The sequence below is a fragment of the Hyaena hyaena genome, unplaced genomic scaffold (assembly GCF_003009895.1).
Source record: "Hyaena hyaena isolate Hyena2069 unplaced genomic scaffold, ASM300989v1 scaffold_875, whole genome shotgun sequence".
In the NCBI taxonomy this organism is placed as follows: Eukaryota; Metazoa; Chordata; class Mammalia; order Carnivora; family Hyaenidae; genus Hyaena; species Hyaena hyaena.
This window is the reverse complement of record NW_024081507.1, coordinates 302,954-320,335: the sequence shown is the minus strand read 5'-3', so window position 1 is coordinate 320,335 and position 17,382 is coordinate 302,954. Positions and strand designations below refer to the sequence as shown.

The following is a 17,382-nucleotide window of genomic DNA, read 5'->3' as shown; positions in this document are numbered from 1 at the left end:
ACAGGGGTTACTATGCTTATTCATGCGGAACAAACAGTCCTTCTGCAAACTTTGAAAATGACAAGCAGTAGAAAAGACAATGTTCATTCCATTTTCTTTTCAACAACACCAGTATAGATCCTTACTAATTCAACAGAGGTAGCATTTGCTTCAACTATAAGAGGCTATTGATGCAGTTAGAGGGATTTTTGAGCCTACGTGCTGTGGGGATTTCCATATCAAATTAGACAATGTGCAACCTAATGGCAGAGTCCCAGATTGCCTGGGACTAAGAATTCCAAGTATGTGTGACTTTTAGTGCCAAAACTGGGACATTCCTGGGCAAACCATGACAATTGGTTATTGTATGTACAGTCTTGAAGTTATCTTGCACATGGTTACTTCTCTATCATTTTTTTCCTAAGGGCCTCCACACCTACATCCCTTAAATCTGTCCCTATCCCTTGTCCATGTCCCATCCCGCCCATTTCTAGCCTGAGAACTTGGGTACTTGAGCACCTTCCTCCTCCTGAAGTAAATGGACTGAGCCAACTAGTCACTGACCCTGAGCTGTAAGTCCATGTGGTCCATGAAACTGAGGTGAAGCAGTCAAAGAGAAGAGATCCTGATCTTCTCTCTCATAATTCAAGACACTTAAAAAATGGTTCCCACTACTTTGGAGTGTTTATGAAATATAAATATTACAAGATTTCTGCCTCAGACTGTCTAAAGATAAGACTAAGAACCCCATGCTTGCAAAGATTTCTAGTAATTACAAAGTTCAGGAAGGCTCACAAACCCTGTTTAGAACACAGTGCTCCTCCAGGGGTACCATGAAATGTGTTTTTGCTGCAAGTGCAGTTTATAATTGCATTGCCAGAATGACGACACTTTTCAGGTATTTTACTAGGTAGGACTGATTTTTGTAATACATAAACCCAAGTTAACACAAAATACTTTGATCCCAAGATGTTGAGACTGTAATGCTTTGTTCAGACCATCATTTCAAATGCCTGCTGCAAAAGTTTTACTTTATTGGTCATGTTCTAATTGAGTGTAAAGTAAGCTTGAAACCTATTTATGTCACACCAATTTATATTTATAAATGTTTGCTTTTAATAGTGAACTAGTAGCATATTATGTCCAGAAATTCCTGTAAAAATCACCTGTTGGGCTTTGTCTTTGTTATACCAATTACTGATATCAACAATAAGTAATTGAATATGTATACACATGTAAGGCTCAGGGCTAGATGTTAGACTTTAGGAAAGGAGAAAATTTTAAATTACTGTATTCCTTTATAGACTTATGGCCATTTGTACTATTCTTGTGTGATCACACTCTCAACAGGGATTTATACACGCATAAAAACTAGTTTCGAGGTGTTCAAAGATCACTCTAGAAGTCCATTAGAAGTCCATTCACAGACCCTAAGCCTCTAAAATGAGCAAACATTTCTTCCTTCTGAATTACACATGGATTAGAAATATAGGACCTTCCTATAAATACTTATCTTGGAAGCCAGTGAGTCCAAATGATCCCATAAATTAATCTGTGGAAGTCTATTCTAAATGCATGCCACTTTGGCAATATCCCTGCCAAATGAAGAGACTCTTTAGGTACCTAAAAACATCTAGCAGGTGGTTTCCATATAGTGTCAACGGGCTATTGGAAAATTAAAGAAGAAACGTGTCAAATAAAGTAATACAAGTTTTAACATAGGGGCTGGAGCTTCTTCACTCTCCCCATATCAAGTTTCATGCAGTCATTTTAGCTAAGTGAGACTCCTTATTCACAAAGTCTGTAGATGTGAAAAACATCAAGATGGGCTATATCTTTGAAAACTTGTGAGAAATCTTGACTAGTGTGTGTAAACACACACACAGTGAAAACCTCTCTTTTTCATAGACTCTCTTGGAAGAGCTGTGGAACATCTTAGATTCACCTACATTTTGTAAACTCAGCACCCAACTCACAAGTCTCCTCTGTAAGGAGCCTTCTGTTCATTTCTGCCATTTAACACTTAATATGAAATGTATTGATGGTTCCTTTGCACAGATAATTCCTACATAAACTCAGTATGTATTTCCATTACACAAGGAGCATTAATAAAGTTGTCTCAGGTCACCTGGGTGGCTCAGTCGATTAAGCGTCTGACTTCGGCTCAGGTCATGATCTCACAGCTTGTGGGTTTGAGCCCAGTGTCAGGCTCTGTGATGTCAGGCAGAGCCTGGAGTCTGCTTTGGATTCTGTGTCCCTATCTTGCTCTGCCCCTCACCCACTCTGTCTCTCTCTCTCTTTTCCTAAATAATAAATTTTAAAAAACATTTTAAAAGAAAGTTAAAAAAATAGAGTTTTCTCAAATTGTGTCCATCCAGAATGAGAAAATGCAAAACTACTCCTGACCTTTGAAGAATATAAGACACATACACGGGGGCGCCTGGGTGGTTCAGTCGGTTAAGCGTCCGACTTCAGCTCAGGTCATGATCTCACGGTTCGTGGGTTCAAGCCCTGCATCAGGCTCTGTGTTGGCAGCTTAGCTCAGAGCCTGGAGCCTGTTTCGGATTCTGTGTTTCCCTCTCTCTCTGACCCTCCCATGCTCACGTTGTCTCTCTCTCTCTCCCTCTCTCTCTCTCTCTCTCTCTGAAATAAACATTAAAAAAAAAGACACATACATGGTACTTAAAAGTCATAATGTAAAATTATATATATATATATATCCAACATGCAAATATTCTACAACTCTTTGCCAGTTATTTGTGTAGCTACACAAAACACCAAACAACTCAAAAGTTAATTTATATCTGGCTTAAGATTTCTTTTTGTGTTTTGTATGTTGCGTGTTGGGGTTGGTAGAAGAGTGTGTCTAATAATCTGACTTAAACCTCTAATTTGATTGACATTGGTCCCTGCCCAACATTACTTGCCTCTCATCCAAACACAATGGCCAGCAGAGCAAGGGTAGCGCACCAGGCAATAATGACACCCAACTGGCCCCCTGCATCCATGAGGAAATAATTTACCACTTAGCAGCAGGTTTGCCCCTGGCCTTGGTGTCCTTACTATAAAGTGTATTATTCCACAGGTTTGTTTAAGAATTTAATATAAAATAGGGGCACCTGGGTGGCTCAGTTGGTTAAGTGTCCAACTTCGGCTCAGGTCATGATCTCATGGTTTGTGGGTTCAAGCCCCGCATCGGGCTCTGTGCTGACAGCTCAGAGCCTGGAGCCTGCCTCAGATTCTGTGTCTCCTTCTCTCTCTGACCCTCCCCTGCTCATGTTCTCTCTCTCTCTCTCAGAAATAAATTTTAAAAAAACATGAAAAAATTAAAAAAAAATAGAATTTAATATAAAATATATAAAGTACTTAGAACAGTGCATGGAACACGAAAGTCTTCAATAACAGTAGCTACTATTTTTATTATTGGCCACTATTATTAATATGCTAATTGTTGATATTCTTAATTAATATACACTGGAGGCAATGGTTTTGCCTACCTTAGACCATATGGAGCTATTTTAAACAGTAATGTTTTATTCATTAAAAATTTTTTTAACCTTTATTTATTTTTGAGAGAGAGAGACAGAGTGTGAATGGGGGAGAAACAGAGAGAGGGGAGACACAGAATTCAAAGCAGAATCCAGGCTCTGAGCTATCAGCAAAGAGCCCGATGTGGGGCCCAAACCCACGAACTGAGCCAAAGTTGGATGCCCAACCGACTGAGCCACGCAAGCGCCCCTAAACAGTAATGTTTTAAATGAGCTATTAATAATCATACTGAGATACATTACCTTTTAAATCTCTTCCTTCAATTCTTGGAGATATAGGACATCTCATGAAGCAAGTTAACCTAAGCCAATTTTACCATCCATCCAGAAGCCAGTTTGCAAAGCTCTGATCTATTTGTGTTACAAAAGATAAGCTGTGCTCTCATTTCTACTCATATAAATTAGTTTTTCTTTTCTGTCTAAATCTTTCAGGGAGCATTAGTTTGCCTTGTGCTTACTAGTCAATATATAATCCCTGGAATTAAAACCAGAGAAACTATAAGACAAATGAAAACCAATTTTGAGACTTCAACACAGAGATTAATAATGCTAACAACATATGAGACAAATATATATATATATGATCAGAATGAGCTACACCACTCACCACTTTCCCTGTGTTGATGAATCATCTTACAAGTAGGTAATAGAAGAAAGGAAGTAGTAATGATAAAACTCTCCCAACACTGAATACCTCAAAAATACCATGAGAATCAAGTACAGATTATCTACATGCAGTGATAAAAGTAAACACATCACTTGTTTGTCATAGGAGGCCAATCAGGAATTCATTAGGACCAGGAGTAGTGGTGGGTGTTTTTCACCTGACACCTACTTATGCGTATTCTGACTCTTGGCCCCCAGCTGGAGAGAATGCTCTGTATCAGGACACACCTTAATTCCTCCTGCTCCCTCTCAGCTCCTCCACTGCAACTCAAGCACCTCTTCAGCTTTTCTGTTACACCAGGCATGGTTTCCCACAAGAGTCCACGTTTAGGAGAAAGCAGCAAAAGACTGAACTATTCTGATAGTACACATGAGGACCTCCCCCACCTCAGCCTCTTACCTGCAGCATCTGCGCCTTCTGCAGGCACACTCTGGGTCGACGCTGGGGCTGCGTCCTTGAGTCCATGCACCTGAGCAGCTTCTTCCTGGTTTGTCAAAAATGCAGAGCACAGATCAGTTTCCAGGGCTTGGAGCTTTAGCAAAGAATTCTGCCAGCAAAAGCAGAACATCAGGCTAGCTAAGTAACTGCCTAATACACAACAGTGAGTCCGCAGCTTCCGCAGAACACCTTCCTCCAGCACCTGGCAGAGGGAGGATCTCAACCACAGTTGCTTCAGGCAGAGCTGATTGTACCAGAATCAGGTACACTTTATTCCACATGCAGCCTCAGTTTCTGCCTCATTTCAATCCTAACGTATTTGGCTTTATATGTCACACATAGGACTGGTGATTTCGTCAGCAAGAGATGCTGCGCCAAGAGAACCAATCTGGGATGGTGTCTGCTTTCTGGGTGCTTGAGGCTTACACTTTGTTTCATTCATTGTGCTGACATCAGAAGCAAGTGATATTAGGCCCCTCCCAGGCTACCATTCATAAAAGCCAGCATCCCTTAACCTCTGAAGACTGCAGCAGACCGCAGTGCATAAAGAGTTACTGCTGCAGAGGCTGCCTGGCATCTGGGAGGTGCTTCTAGGCTCCCTGATCTACATCTGTATGTGGGGGGTGGTATATGCATGCATGTGTGTGTGTCTTCTGAAGTTGTTTCTCTCACATGGAATGGCTATTATCACTGCCTTTATCAAGAGTAGAGTGGAGTGAGCAAGGCAGAGGTCCCTGGTCACTGAGTATAACCCAGCCACTGAGGGAGAAGCAATTTCCGAGCTTCCAGAACAACACTACCCCACCCCCTTCATTTCCCATTTTAAATTTCTCCCATGGTTTTTAATAAGAACAGAGTCAGAGTGATGCACATATCCTGCCATGATGCAGATGCCCAGAAAATTAATTCCCCTAACCAGGTGAAAGTGAGTCACGCCTGAGGCCTTGGCCAGGAGCCACTCCCCTGCAACAGCAAAGCTCTGCAGGCCTCAGCAGCCCCTCCACCCACAGAGCTTCTGGCAGGGGGGCTACCTGGAGTGGAACCAGTGATCCTGTGCCTACTATGACCCTCCCATACACACACACACACACACACACACACACACACACACACACACACGCTACTTACACCCTACCCCACACATACCTTCATACCCAACCATCACACTCTACTCCATACACATACCCCATCCGTATTCCACACATACCCTCACACCCTACCCTATACATACCTTCACCCCCTGTTCTCCACACCCTCATGCCCAACCCCATATCTTCACACTACTTTGCACATACACTGCAACCATCAAAAAACCCCATATATACTCTCATTCCTACCTTTCACACTCATCCCTTGTAACCCCTACTACACACACACACGCACATGTACATGCACACAGAAACACCCTCTCTTACACCCCACATACAGCCTCATACTCAACTCCCACTCTCACATCTATTCAGTACACACACACCTTTACCCCCATATACACACTCATACCTTACCTTACATAACCCCCTACCCCCAACATCTTCTCACACTGAACTCCTCCCCTTATACAATGCCCATTCCTATACCCATACCCTTATCCATGCTGTTGATGTGAGTAAATACGAACCCAGAACAGTGTTTTCAAAGTTGTTCACTGCTAAGTGGGCTCCAGATACCACCTTATGCTATCCTCAGAGATGAAGGTACAAACCTCCTCTGTGCTTCAGGGGCTGCTCATTGACACCACAGCTAAGATGAGGCATCTACCTGAGACCAGATCACTTTTTTACTGTTCTCTCCTCCTTTCTGGGATGTTCTCCCAGCAGCTCAGTGTGGAAGTAAGAGCCTGAGGTTACTGACAGGAGGTACAGAGGAACAAGAACACCAAGCTTCTGAAAAGAGTTCTAAGCAGCTGGGAAGCAAAAAGAACGATCTCAGACAAGCTTCCTACTGGAGGACCTTGGAGATCAGTGTGACCTTTAAAAAAGAGCAAAACTGTTCTGAAGATTAAGAAATGATGCCATGAGAATGTAAAAGGGTATAGCTGCTACAGAAAACAGTATAACATTTTCTCAAAAAAAATTAAAAAAGAACTACCATATGATCCAGCAGTTTTGGGACTGTGTATACACCAAAAGAATTAAGAGCAGGGACTCGAAGAGATATTTGTACACCTATATTCATAGCAATATTCACAAAAGACAGGAGGTATTTTGTGAAATGAATTGTGTTTTCCCCAAATGTATATGTTGAAGACCTAATGCTCAGCATAACTGTATTTGGAAATTTTAATGGTAAAATGAAGTCTAAGGCTGTGGTCCTAAGTCAATATGATCAGTATAATTATAAGTAAAGAGTGAAAGAGACACCAGGGATTCACACACAGAGAAAGGCCACATGAGAAGGTGGCTCTTTGCCAGCCAAGGAGAAAAGCTTCAGGAGAAACCAACTCTTCCAGCACCTTGACTTTCAGTCTCCAGAACTGTAAGAAAAAAAAATGTTTGTTGTTTCAGCCACCCAGTCTTTTTTTAATGGCAGATTAATACAAGGTTAGAACCAACCCAAGAGTCCATTGACAGATGAATTGCTAAAATGCAATATACATATAATGGAGTATTGTTTAGCTTCAAAAACAAAGGAAATTTTGACACATGTTACAACAAAGATGAAGCTTGATGATATTCACAAAGTGAAATAAGACATTCACAAAAGGACAATATCTAGGGTAGTAAAAATCATAGAAACAGAAAATGGTGGTTGCCAGGGATTGGTGGTGAAGGAAAGAAATTTTAGTTAAAAGGGCACAAAATATGCCTGAGAAGATGAATAAAGTTCTCGAGCTAGATGGTGGTGATGGTTGAACAATGTGAGTGTACTTGGTACCAATGAACTGTATATTTGAAAATGGTTAAAGTGGTAAATGTTATACATATTTTACTACAATTAAAAAAATAAAAGTGAAGAGAAAGAAGAAAGAAAGGAAGAAAATAAAGAAAGAAAGAAATTCCTCCCCTCATTTAGAGGGAGGATGTAGAACCAGCCACTTCTTGCAGACTCTATGTTTTCTTGTATATTCTACAAAGCAGAAAAAGACATGTCAGCTCTGCTACATCCTATTCATCTGACTTTGGGCAAGCATCTGGGCAATAAAAAAGGCAATAATAGTAACAATGACACCTGTTGTAAGAATTAAGTGGAAGAATGCATGAAATGCACTTTATACAGCATCACCATAGAGTAAACACTCAAGAAATGAACACTGGGTTTATTATGAATTATCTCCACACCTCAGAGGCTGCTGGATAGAGCTCTGGTCATGTGCAAGGCCAAACTCTACACCAATTCTGAGGTCTTGACTCATAACTTTATCTCCCAGGGCCCAACTCTCTGCATCTACCTATAAAGGGCCTGAGACTGGATGACTTCTAAGTTCCTTTCCAACTTTATTTTTTTTAATTTTTTTAAATGTTTATTTATTTTGGAGAGAAAGAAAGTGCGTGAATGGGGGAGGGACAGAGAGAGAGGGTAAAGCAGGCTCCAGGCTCTGAGATGTCAGCACGGAGCCCGACGTGGGGCTCAAATCCATGAACTGTGAGATCATGACCTGAGCTGAAGTTGGATGCTTAACCGACTGAGCCATCCAGGTGCCCCCCTTTCCAACTTTAAATGAAAAAAAAAAAAAAAAGCAAACATGCATATACTGAAGATAGTGCACAGAATCTGGCACAGAGTGGGTGCTTAGACAATGTTTCTGGAACTGAATAAGGCTTAAATAGCAAAGAATTTCAATGCATAGGATTATGTCAGCTCACATTCACATTCAGAGGCTTCTGAACTCTCACAGGGAGTGAGGCATAATGCTGAGACCCAGTTATGGCTAGAAGTGGTAACTGGGTTGTCATCTATATTGCTCTCCCACTTTCTCCCTCCCTTGTACTCAGACTGAAGCAAAATCAAGACTTGCTTGATTAAGTTTGCCAAAGGAGATCCATCTGCATGGCTTGTTTATTCCCTTCTGAGAAACCATATAAGAGTAAGATTAAAGGAATGGAGAAGAAAACAAGTGACAATGAAACAGGAGAGAGAAGATGAAGGTCTCAAGGGACAAGTAGAAGGGGGAAAAAATAAGCTGCTATAACTGAAGACAAGAAAGCAAAATGGAAGAGATTCTGCAGGCCAGCTATCATCAACGATATCCATTTCCCACCCCAAACTGACCCCATTACCTGAAGATGACCTGCTGCTCCCCAGAACAGCAATAGAAAGTGGAAACTCAGACACTGTGTGTGGAGCAAGTCCATAAAGGGATACCTCTCCTGATGACCAGGAAACCAGGACAGGGAGTGAGGCTGGGGACTTTACCTGTGAGCAATCTATGCCACTGTCATGTGTCCTTCCAGTGGGCAACAGAAGACATCTGGCCAGTCCCATCAGGGCTGAGCCCCACAGAGCCACCCTTAAGAAGGCCCATGGACAACTCATACTGCACACGCAAGGGTCATGCTTCTACATGGATGTAACACCACACAAGCAGCTTCCAGGCTCTAGCAGCTTTCAATGCACAGAGAGATGCACTAGGCTCTAGTGAGACTGATGTGAGACCCTTCTTAGTGAGGCTTCCACTCTCTACTAAGGAGACAGCCATAAAACAAGGAAACAAATCAAACAATAATGTCAGTTTCTACTGTCATAGGGTGATGGAGGAAAGAAACCATAAGCCCAAGGAAAGAGTAAACACCTCTTTCACTCTGATCATCCCTGACTTTATTCTTTAATGTAGGAACATGATTTTTGTCCCACAGAAAAATTAAGGACAGTAAATCCCTGGTGTCCTTCCGCTACCTCAATGCAACTCTTCTCTCACTAGGACCTCCACCCTCTGTGAAGCTGCCCCCAGCACATCCCTCAGGGCTGGCCTGCTAGCACTTTTCCATATTTATATTCCAAGTCTCCATGAATTGATCTCTAGGATATGCAGGAAAATTGAACAAAGACTGATGGATCTTCTAAAGAAAAATGATCACCCCTCCTTCCTACCTCTTGCATCTGGGTATGAAAAAATACAAATAGAAGTCTGTGAAACCTAAGTGTGGCTTTCTAAAAGGTAATTTTTCTCTTTACATAATGGAAAATATGCTACTTGTTTTAGAAAATACTATACTCACTTTTCTCTCCTATGCAATTACCAAATCCCTCTTTAGTTTGGTTGGAATGGAGAATACCCACACTGGCTGGATGGTTAAATACTATTTTAAGATGCCTTGTCTGCAATACACCAGTTGCAGAGTGGGACAGCTTACTTTTAATTTCTGTGAAGAGGGTTAGTGGCTCTCTCACATCCCTTTATCTAAGAATTGTATACAGATTCTCTATAGTGATGTAAAGATAAAACTGGAAATTTCCTAAAAGTTGGGGATACAATGGGTCTCTGAATATCCCCAGTTCTACTTACCACTCTTCTTCTCTGATTTTAATGTTTTTCATGTATATTTCTTCCATTACCCACCTCCCTAGCACACACACTACACACATGTGCGCGCGCAGTGCGCGCACACACACACACACAATATTCTTTCTTTCCATTTGCTTCCTGACCCCCCTCCCCAGGCCTGATTTAGCTATAGTTGCTTCACAGTCAAACTTCTATAAATTTCTTGAGCCAGTTATGATTACCTTATCTAATTTTTTTTTTAATGTTTTATTTATTTCTAGGAGAGAGAGAGAGAGAAACATCGTGAGCAGGGCAGGGTCAGAGAGAGAGGGAGTCACAGACTGAAACAGGCTCCAGGCTCTGAGCTGGCAGTCAGCACAGAGCCCGCCGCGGGGCTCGAACCCACGAACCGCGAGATCATGACCTAAGCGAAAGTCGGACGCTTAACCGACTAAGCCACCCAAGCGCCCCAATGATTACCTTATCTAAATAGGTCCCCTCAATTTCTCTGTTAGCATCTCATTTACTTTCTTTCTAACAGTCAATATAATATGTAAATTCATTTATTTCCCCACTTGTTTATTATGTATGAAATGCTCAGAAGCAAAGTAGATTGCCTCCTGAATTGTTGTTTCTGATCTCTGAATGTTCCTGCCAAAGAAGTAGGACTTCTTCCAACGGTAATGGCTATAAGGCCAAATTGACCCTGCCCTAGAAAACCTGGGCTTTTGGCTAATTCCTTTGGGGCCTGTGTTGCTTATATTCCAGCATGCTTGCCAGCCAGCTCTAAAAGAAGGATGACACACCTCAGCTCAGCCTCCCTCTGCCCCAGATGATCAGCCATCACTCCCAAAATCCCCTATGGAGAAATTCACTGTAAGAAAACAACCTATTCACTTCTAGGGGCCCTTTGCTGACAGGAGGATCCAGTTCATATTCTGATGTTATCAGGACTTTGTTTTAAACAAGGACAATATCACCACAACACACAATAACCTTAACCAAATTTCCTTTTAGATGAATGATTTCAATCTGGGAAGGGAGAGTCCTGTACTTCATTTCATCTCATTGTGATGTCCTTGTTATGTTCACCTTGGTGAATAACTATGAAAATGAGATGTTTGGGAGAGAATAATACAGTTTTATGAATTCATTTTAATTCAGGACTCTGAGCTTTTCTAGATGATAAGATATTGATTTTCTAAAACTACAATGTGTCTCATTTTCAATTCATAGTGTGGACTTCAATACTTTATGTTTGAAGTTATTAGTACTTAAGCTAGCCAAAAGGACACGTATGAAACTGAATACCCCCCCCACACACAAAATCATATTTTCCAAAACACCAATTATAACTCAAGGGCTGGAGCCCACAGATTTAGTCTGTGTTGTAACCCATACATTAATTCTTACTGGTATTTCTGTTCCAATTTTTTTAGCTCTGAAAAATATTCTGCTTAAAAAATAAACTCAGTAAGATAGGGTGGTCTACAATGGAAATGTACGAAAATCCTGAACTTCCTTACTTCCATGGACACACCAATATAGCTACATATGGAATGATCCCCTCTGGAAAAAAACCATGAAAACTAGCTGAACAGCTGTTCCACAACAAAGGATCAAAGGGCTACATTGAGAAGGATGGGAGAAGCAGACACGCAATCTTTCCCCAAAACCCACCCCCAGCATGGTGATCCACGATCAGGAGGAATCTCACAAATACAAAGCTTCTCACTAAGAAGTGAGGGTTTCATGACCTACATCAGGCATCCCAACCCTGAAACCCACAATGGAGATACAAACCCCAAAACATGACTGAAAAACAATGGGACTCATGTTCAGGAAACTCAGAGGACTGTACAGAACTGAGATAGTTATGGGCTTATATGCAGACTAACTAACCCCGGGGACTAGCACAGAAGCAACAGCTTGAAAACTGCCTAAACTATATGTGAAGAAGATTCATTTGCTAATCTCTTTTTAAAATATAATTTATTGGGGTGCCTGGGTGGCTTAGTTGGTTAAGCATCCAACTTTCGCTTAGGTCATGATCTCACGGTTCGTGGGTTCGAGCCCCGCGTCAGGCTCTGTGCTGACTGCCAGCTCAGAGCCTGGAGCCTATTTCAGTCTGTGACTCCCTCTCTCTCTGACCCTCCCCTGCTCACGCTGTCTCTCTCTCTCTGTCTCCTAGAAATAAATAAAGATTTAAAAAAATATATATATATATATAATTTATTGTCAAATTGGCCAACATACAGTATGTACAATGTGCTCTTGGTTTTGGGGAGCCACATTGTCATTCATTGCTTACTGTATTTTAACCATCTGCTGAAGGTACAAGGGCCTATTAGGACTCTGGGGAAAAAGGCACTGGCAGGTGCCAATTTTGCCCTCTTCCTCTAACTTGATAGTGCAAGCATGTGAGCCCCAGCCCTGAATTTCCCCACTGCTTTGCCAAAGTTGGCAGGTGAACCCTTGACAGTTTTCCACTGTCTTCATATGGCCTGCCAACACACTCCAACGCCATCTTCTCCCATTGCCTTGCTAAGGCCAGTGGGCATCCACAGTTCACATAGGGAACACTCCTTGATAAGCTCACCCTTCTGGATAAGCAGGATTATATTCCTGAGTTCTATAGGACTATAACAATTGAAGATGTTTCTTGGAAGAATACTACAGTCTCAGACTGAAAGACACCCCCAGTCTTTCTGCTAAAGAGGCTTATTTATTTGTTCTGGACTTTCAGCATGAGGGCAAGACTTCAGGTTTGTCAAACATCTAGGGGCTATGGAAGCGTTCTCAAGTAACCTAAGTGGGAACACCATCATTGTGCTCTCCTTTGACCTCACTACAGTACATTTTGGTACCTCCCAGAAAGGAATACACTCATCTGAAGCTCTAATTTTTGAAACTGTCACCCAGGGGATACCTCCAGATGACCTATCTGGAAACTACAATTGCAGTGCTTCATAAGTATATATTATTGCAAACTTTAAAAGTTGCTGCCTGAGGATCTGGCTTCCAATCACCTGAAACTAGGTGCTGACTGAGATTTCTCCCTTTGGGACACTGATAAATCTTGGCACTCTCAACAAGTGGGACCTACCAAGAATAAATGAGGCTGCTTAGTCAACCACAAAAGTTGTAGAGACAACAAACAACTAGGGCAAAGTTGAAAGATAAGTTTCATCTCCTACATAAGGCCACTCCTCCAAGATTTGGAGAAATAGCTGTTTCCCATAATACATAGAAACAAACACAGAGAATCAATCAAAATAGAAAAACAGAGAACTTTGTTCCAAATAAAAGAACTAACTAAAACCTCAGGAAAAACCTGAATAAAATGTAGATAAGTAAACTCCCTGATAAAAATTCAAAATAATGATCATAAAGATGCTTACCAAACTTGAGAGAAGAATGGATAAACCCAGTGAGAACTTCAACAAAGAGATAAAGAATATAAGAAAGCACCAAAGAGAAGTCACAGAACTGAAGAATATAAGAGGAATGAAAAACACACTAGAGGGAATAAACAGCAGATTAGAGAATAAAGAACTGATCAGTGACCTGATAGACAGGGTAGTGGCAATCACTCAAACTGAAGATCACAGAAAGAAAAAAAGATTTTAAAGAAATGAGGATAGCTTAAGGGACCTCTGGGAAAACACCAAGGGTACTAACATTCTCATTATGGGGATCCCAGAATGAAAATAAGACGAGAGAGAGAGACAGAAAAAGGCAGAGAGAGAGAGAGAGAGAGAGAAAACTTATCTGAATAAATTACAGCTGAAAATTTCCCTAACCTGGGGAATATAACAGACATCAAGGTACAAGAAGCACAGAGAGTTCTAAAAAATACTAACCCAAAGAGATACACACCAAAACACATTAAAATTAAAATGTCAAAAATTAAAAATAACAAGAATCTTAAAAGCAGCAAGACAAAGCAAGTTGTTAAATATAAGGGAACCCATCTCCAAATAAGGTTTTCAGCTGATTTTTTATCAGAAGCTTTTTCAGGCCAAAAGGGAATAGCACAATATATTCAAAGTGCTGAAAGAAAACACTTGCAACCACAGATACTCTGTATGGCACAGTTATCATTCAGAATTGAAGGGAAAATAAAGAACAAAAACAAAGGGTTCATCACCACTGAGCTGCCTTTACAAGAAATATTAAAGAGACTTCCTTAAGCAGAAAGGAAAAGGTCATAACCAGAAATAAGAAAACATTTGAAAGAGAAAATCTGAATGGTAAAGGGAAACGTATAGAAATGGTAAAGGTAGGGGCGCCTAGGTGGCTTAGTCGGTTAAGCGTCCGACTTTCGCTTAGGTCATGATCTCGCGGTTCGCGGGTTCGAGCCCCGCGGCGGGCTCTGTGCTGACTGCCAGCTCAGAGCCTGGAGCCTGTTTCAGAGTCTGTGACTCCCTCTCTCTCTGACCCTCCCCTGCTCATGCTGTCTCTCTCTCTCCTAGAAATGAATAAAACATTAAAAAAAAATAAATGGTAAAGGTAAATGGATCAACCACTTATAAAGCTACTATGAGGGTACATATAAAGGTAGTCTGAGAGTTACAAGACAAAGGCAGTAAAATCAATTAAATCTACAATAATTATATAAGGGACACACTAAATAAAAATATGTGACATATGACATCAAAAATAAAAATATGTTGGGGGAGGAGTAAAAATTTACCACTTTCAGAATGCATTTGAACTTAAACAATCACCAACTAAAATAGACTGCTATATACGTAAGTGGTTATAAATGAAACTCGTGGTAACCACAAACCAAAAGCCTATACTAGATACATAAAAAATAAACAGAAAGGAATCCAAAGATAACACTAAAAAAGTCATCAAATCACTAGCAAATAAAGATAAAGGAACAAAGAAGAGCTACAAAAACAAGCAGAAAACAATTAGAAAAATGGCAATAACAATAACTCTTTTATTTTTTTTTCTTAAATAGTTTATTGTCAAGTTGGTTTCCATATAACACCCAGTGTTCATCCCACCAAGTTACAATAAGTCTTTTAAATGTAAACTGACTAGATATTCCAATCAAAGGACATAGGGTAGCTGAATGGAAAACAGAAGGGAAAACAGAAACAAACAAATGAAAAACAATACCCATATATATATGCTGCCTACAAGGCACTCACTTTAGATCTAAAGATAAAAACAGACTGAAAGTGAAGGGATAGAAATAAGTTCCATACAAATGTAAACAAACAAAAAGCTAGAGTAACAATATTTATATTAGACAAAATAGACTTTAAAACAAAGCTCGTCACAAAAGACAGAGAAGATTACATAATGATAAAGAGATTAATAATAAAAGTAAGATAAAATATTGTGCACTTTATGCACCCAACATAGAAGCATCTAAATATATATGGCAAATATTAACAAATGCAATGGGGAAATTGACAATAATACAATAATAGTAGGGAACTTTAGCAACCCACTTACATTAATGGATAAATCATCCAGACAGATAATCAATAAGGAAACACTGACACTGAAGAACACATTAGACAAGATGGGCTTAAAAGATATATACAAAGCATTTCTCTAAAAACAAGAGAATATGTTTTCTTCTTGGGTGCACATGGAACATTCTCCAAGACAGATCACATGTTAGCCCCAAAAGAAATCTCAATAAGCTGAAGAAGACTGAAATCAAATTAAGCATCTTTTCTGACCACAGCGCTATGAAACTAGAAATCTACAAGAAGAAAACTGGAAAAAGTACAAACATGTAAAGACTAAACAATATGATACAAAACATCCAATGGGTCAATAAAGAAATCAAAGAGGAAAGCAAAAACACCTTGAGACATATGAAAATGTAAACACAATGCTCAAAAATATGTGACTCATCAAAAGCAGTTCTAAGAGGGAAGTTTATAGTGATACAGAACCATCTCAAGAAACAAGAAATTTGGGGACTCAAATAAACTATCTAATCTTACACCTAAAGGAACTAGGAAAAAAAGAACAAAGCCATATGTTAGTAGAAGGAAAGAAAAAATAAAGATCAGATCATAAATAAATAGAGATGAAACAATCAATAGAAAATATTAATAAAAGTAAGAGCTGTGGTGAGGCAGGAAGTTGGTGAAGTAGGAAGATTATAAAATCACCCCATCCTACTGACTGACTGAGATAAAAGCTACATCTATGAAACCAACTCTGAAAATAACCATCAGACTGGCAGAACAGATATCCCACAGTTAATTATAGAGAGGGCACATTGAAAAGGGTAGGATGGCAGAGAAATAGTTGGAACCCCCTGGTGAGACTAACCACTAATAAGAGAGACATAGCAAATATGGAGAAGTGAGAGGAGCAGACTCCACACCAGGTGCCCTTAGCACTGAGGACCCACACTGGCCCCATAACATTTGGCTTTGAAAAACAGTAAGCCTTAACTTTTATAGTTTTAAAAAATTAGTAGGCTTAACTCTGGGAAAGCCAGCTGTGGTAAGAAACTGCATAAGAGCCAGCACAATGAATAGCTCAGGTCTAAGACACAGGACAGAAGTACCTTTGAAAACGACCTGGGGTATATGTGAAAGAGATTTATTGACAAATCTTAGCACATGTGATGGAGGGGCAGGGAACATCAGAAAATTTCTTAGGAAATATAAGTGCTGGCGGGTGCCATTTACTCTATACTCTCCCAGCCTAGATAACCGGATGCTTGCAGTCCTTTCTAGCAATGCATGTCCAACCCCAGAATTCCCCTGTGGACACACCCAACACAACCTACCTGCCTCAGCAGGCATCCCTCCTAAGCAGCTCTTGCTTCACTGAACCCTGCAGGTAGCCTTGGCAGAGGGAACTGCCATCACTCTAAAGTTCCTCCTGCCCTGGGAAATGAGGGAGATAACCTCACACACTAGTATGCCCACAGTTTCAGCAGCCCAATCTCTTAATGAGAACCTCTCAGTTGGCTTAGCAGGGAACAAGTGTTGCTCTTCCATGTACCCACAACTGTAGACAGAGAAGCTAATTGTAGATAGCTGGGATGACTGTTGGTCCTATCCACCAACAAGACCACAGCATCCTCATACAGGCTTCTCAACAGTGTGGGAACCAAACCCTGCCCAGTGTACCCAGGGCAGGTAAAGTGGGTCATTGCAACCAGCTGGGCTGAAGGCAATCGGGGCTCAGCCACAACAGGAGGGTACACACAGCCACAACAGGAGGGCACAGACCTGGTCTGGTTACCAGGGGGGATCTCACGACAGTCAAAAGATCTCTTCTGTAGAAAGCCACAACTTTCCAGACCAGGAGACATACCTGAGTTACCTAATACA

The 17,382-nt window shown here is 40.7% G+C and overlaps 1 protein-coding gene across 2 annotated transcripts in view; it reads right to left on the bottom strand.

Annotated features, from left to right (window-relative positions):
* Positions 1-17,382, bottom strand: part of FAM13C (family with sequence similarity 13 member C) — a 155,061-nt gene that overhangs the window by 41,218 nt on the left and 96,461 nt on the right. For both annotated transcript variants that reach the window (XM_039220231.1, XM_039220230.1), the window contains one exon: positions 4,594-4,678. In XM_039220231.1, coding sequence (XP_039076162.1) covers positions 4,594-4,678 — 85 coding nt within the window. The remainder of the gene's footprint in view (positions 1-4,593; positions 4,679-17,382) is intronic.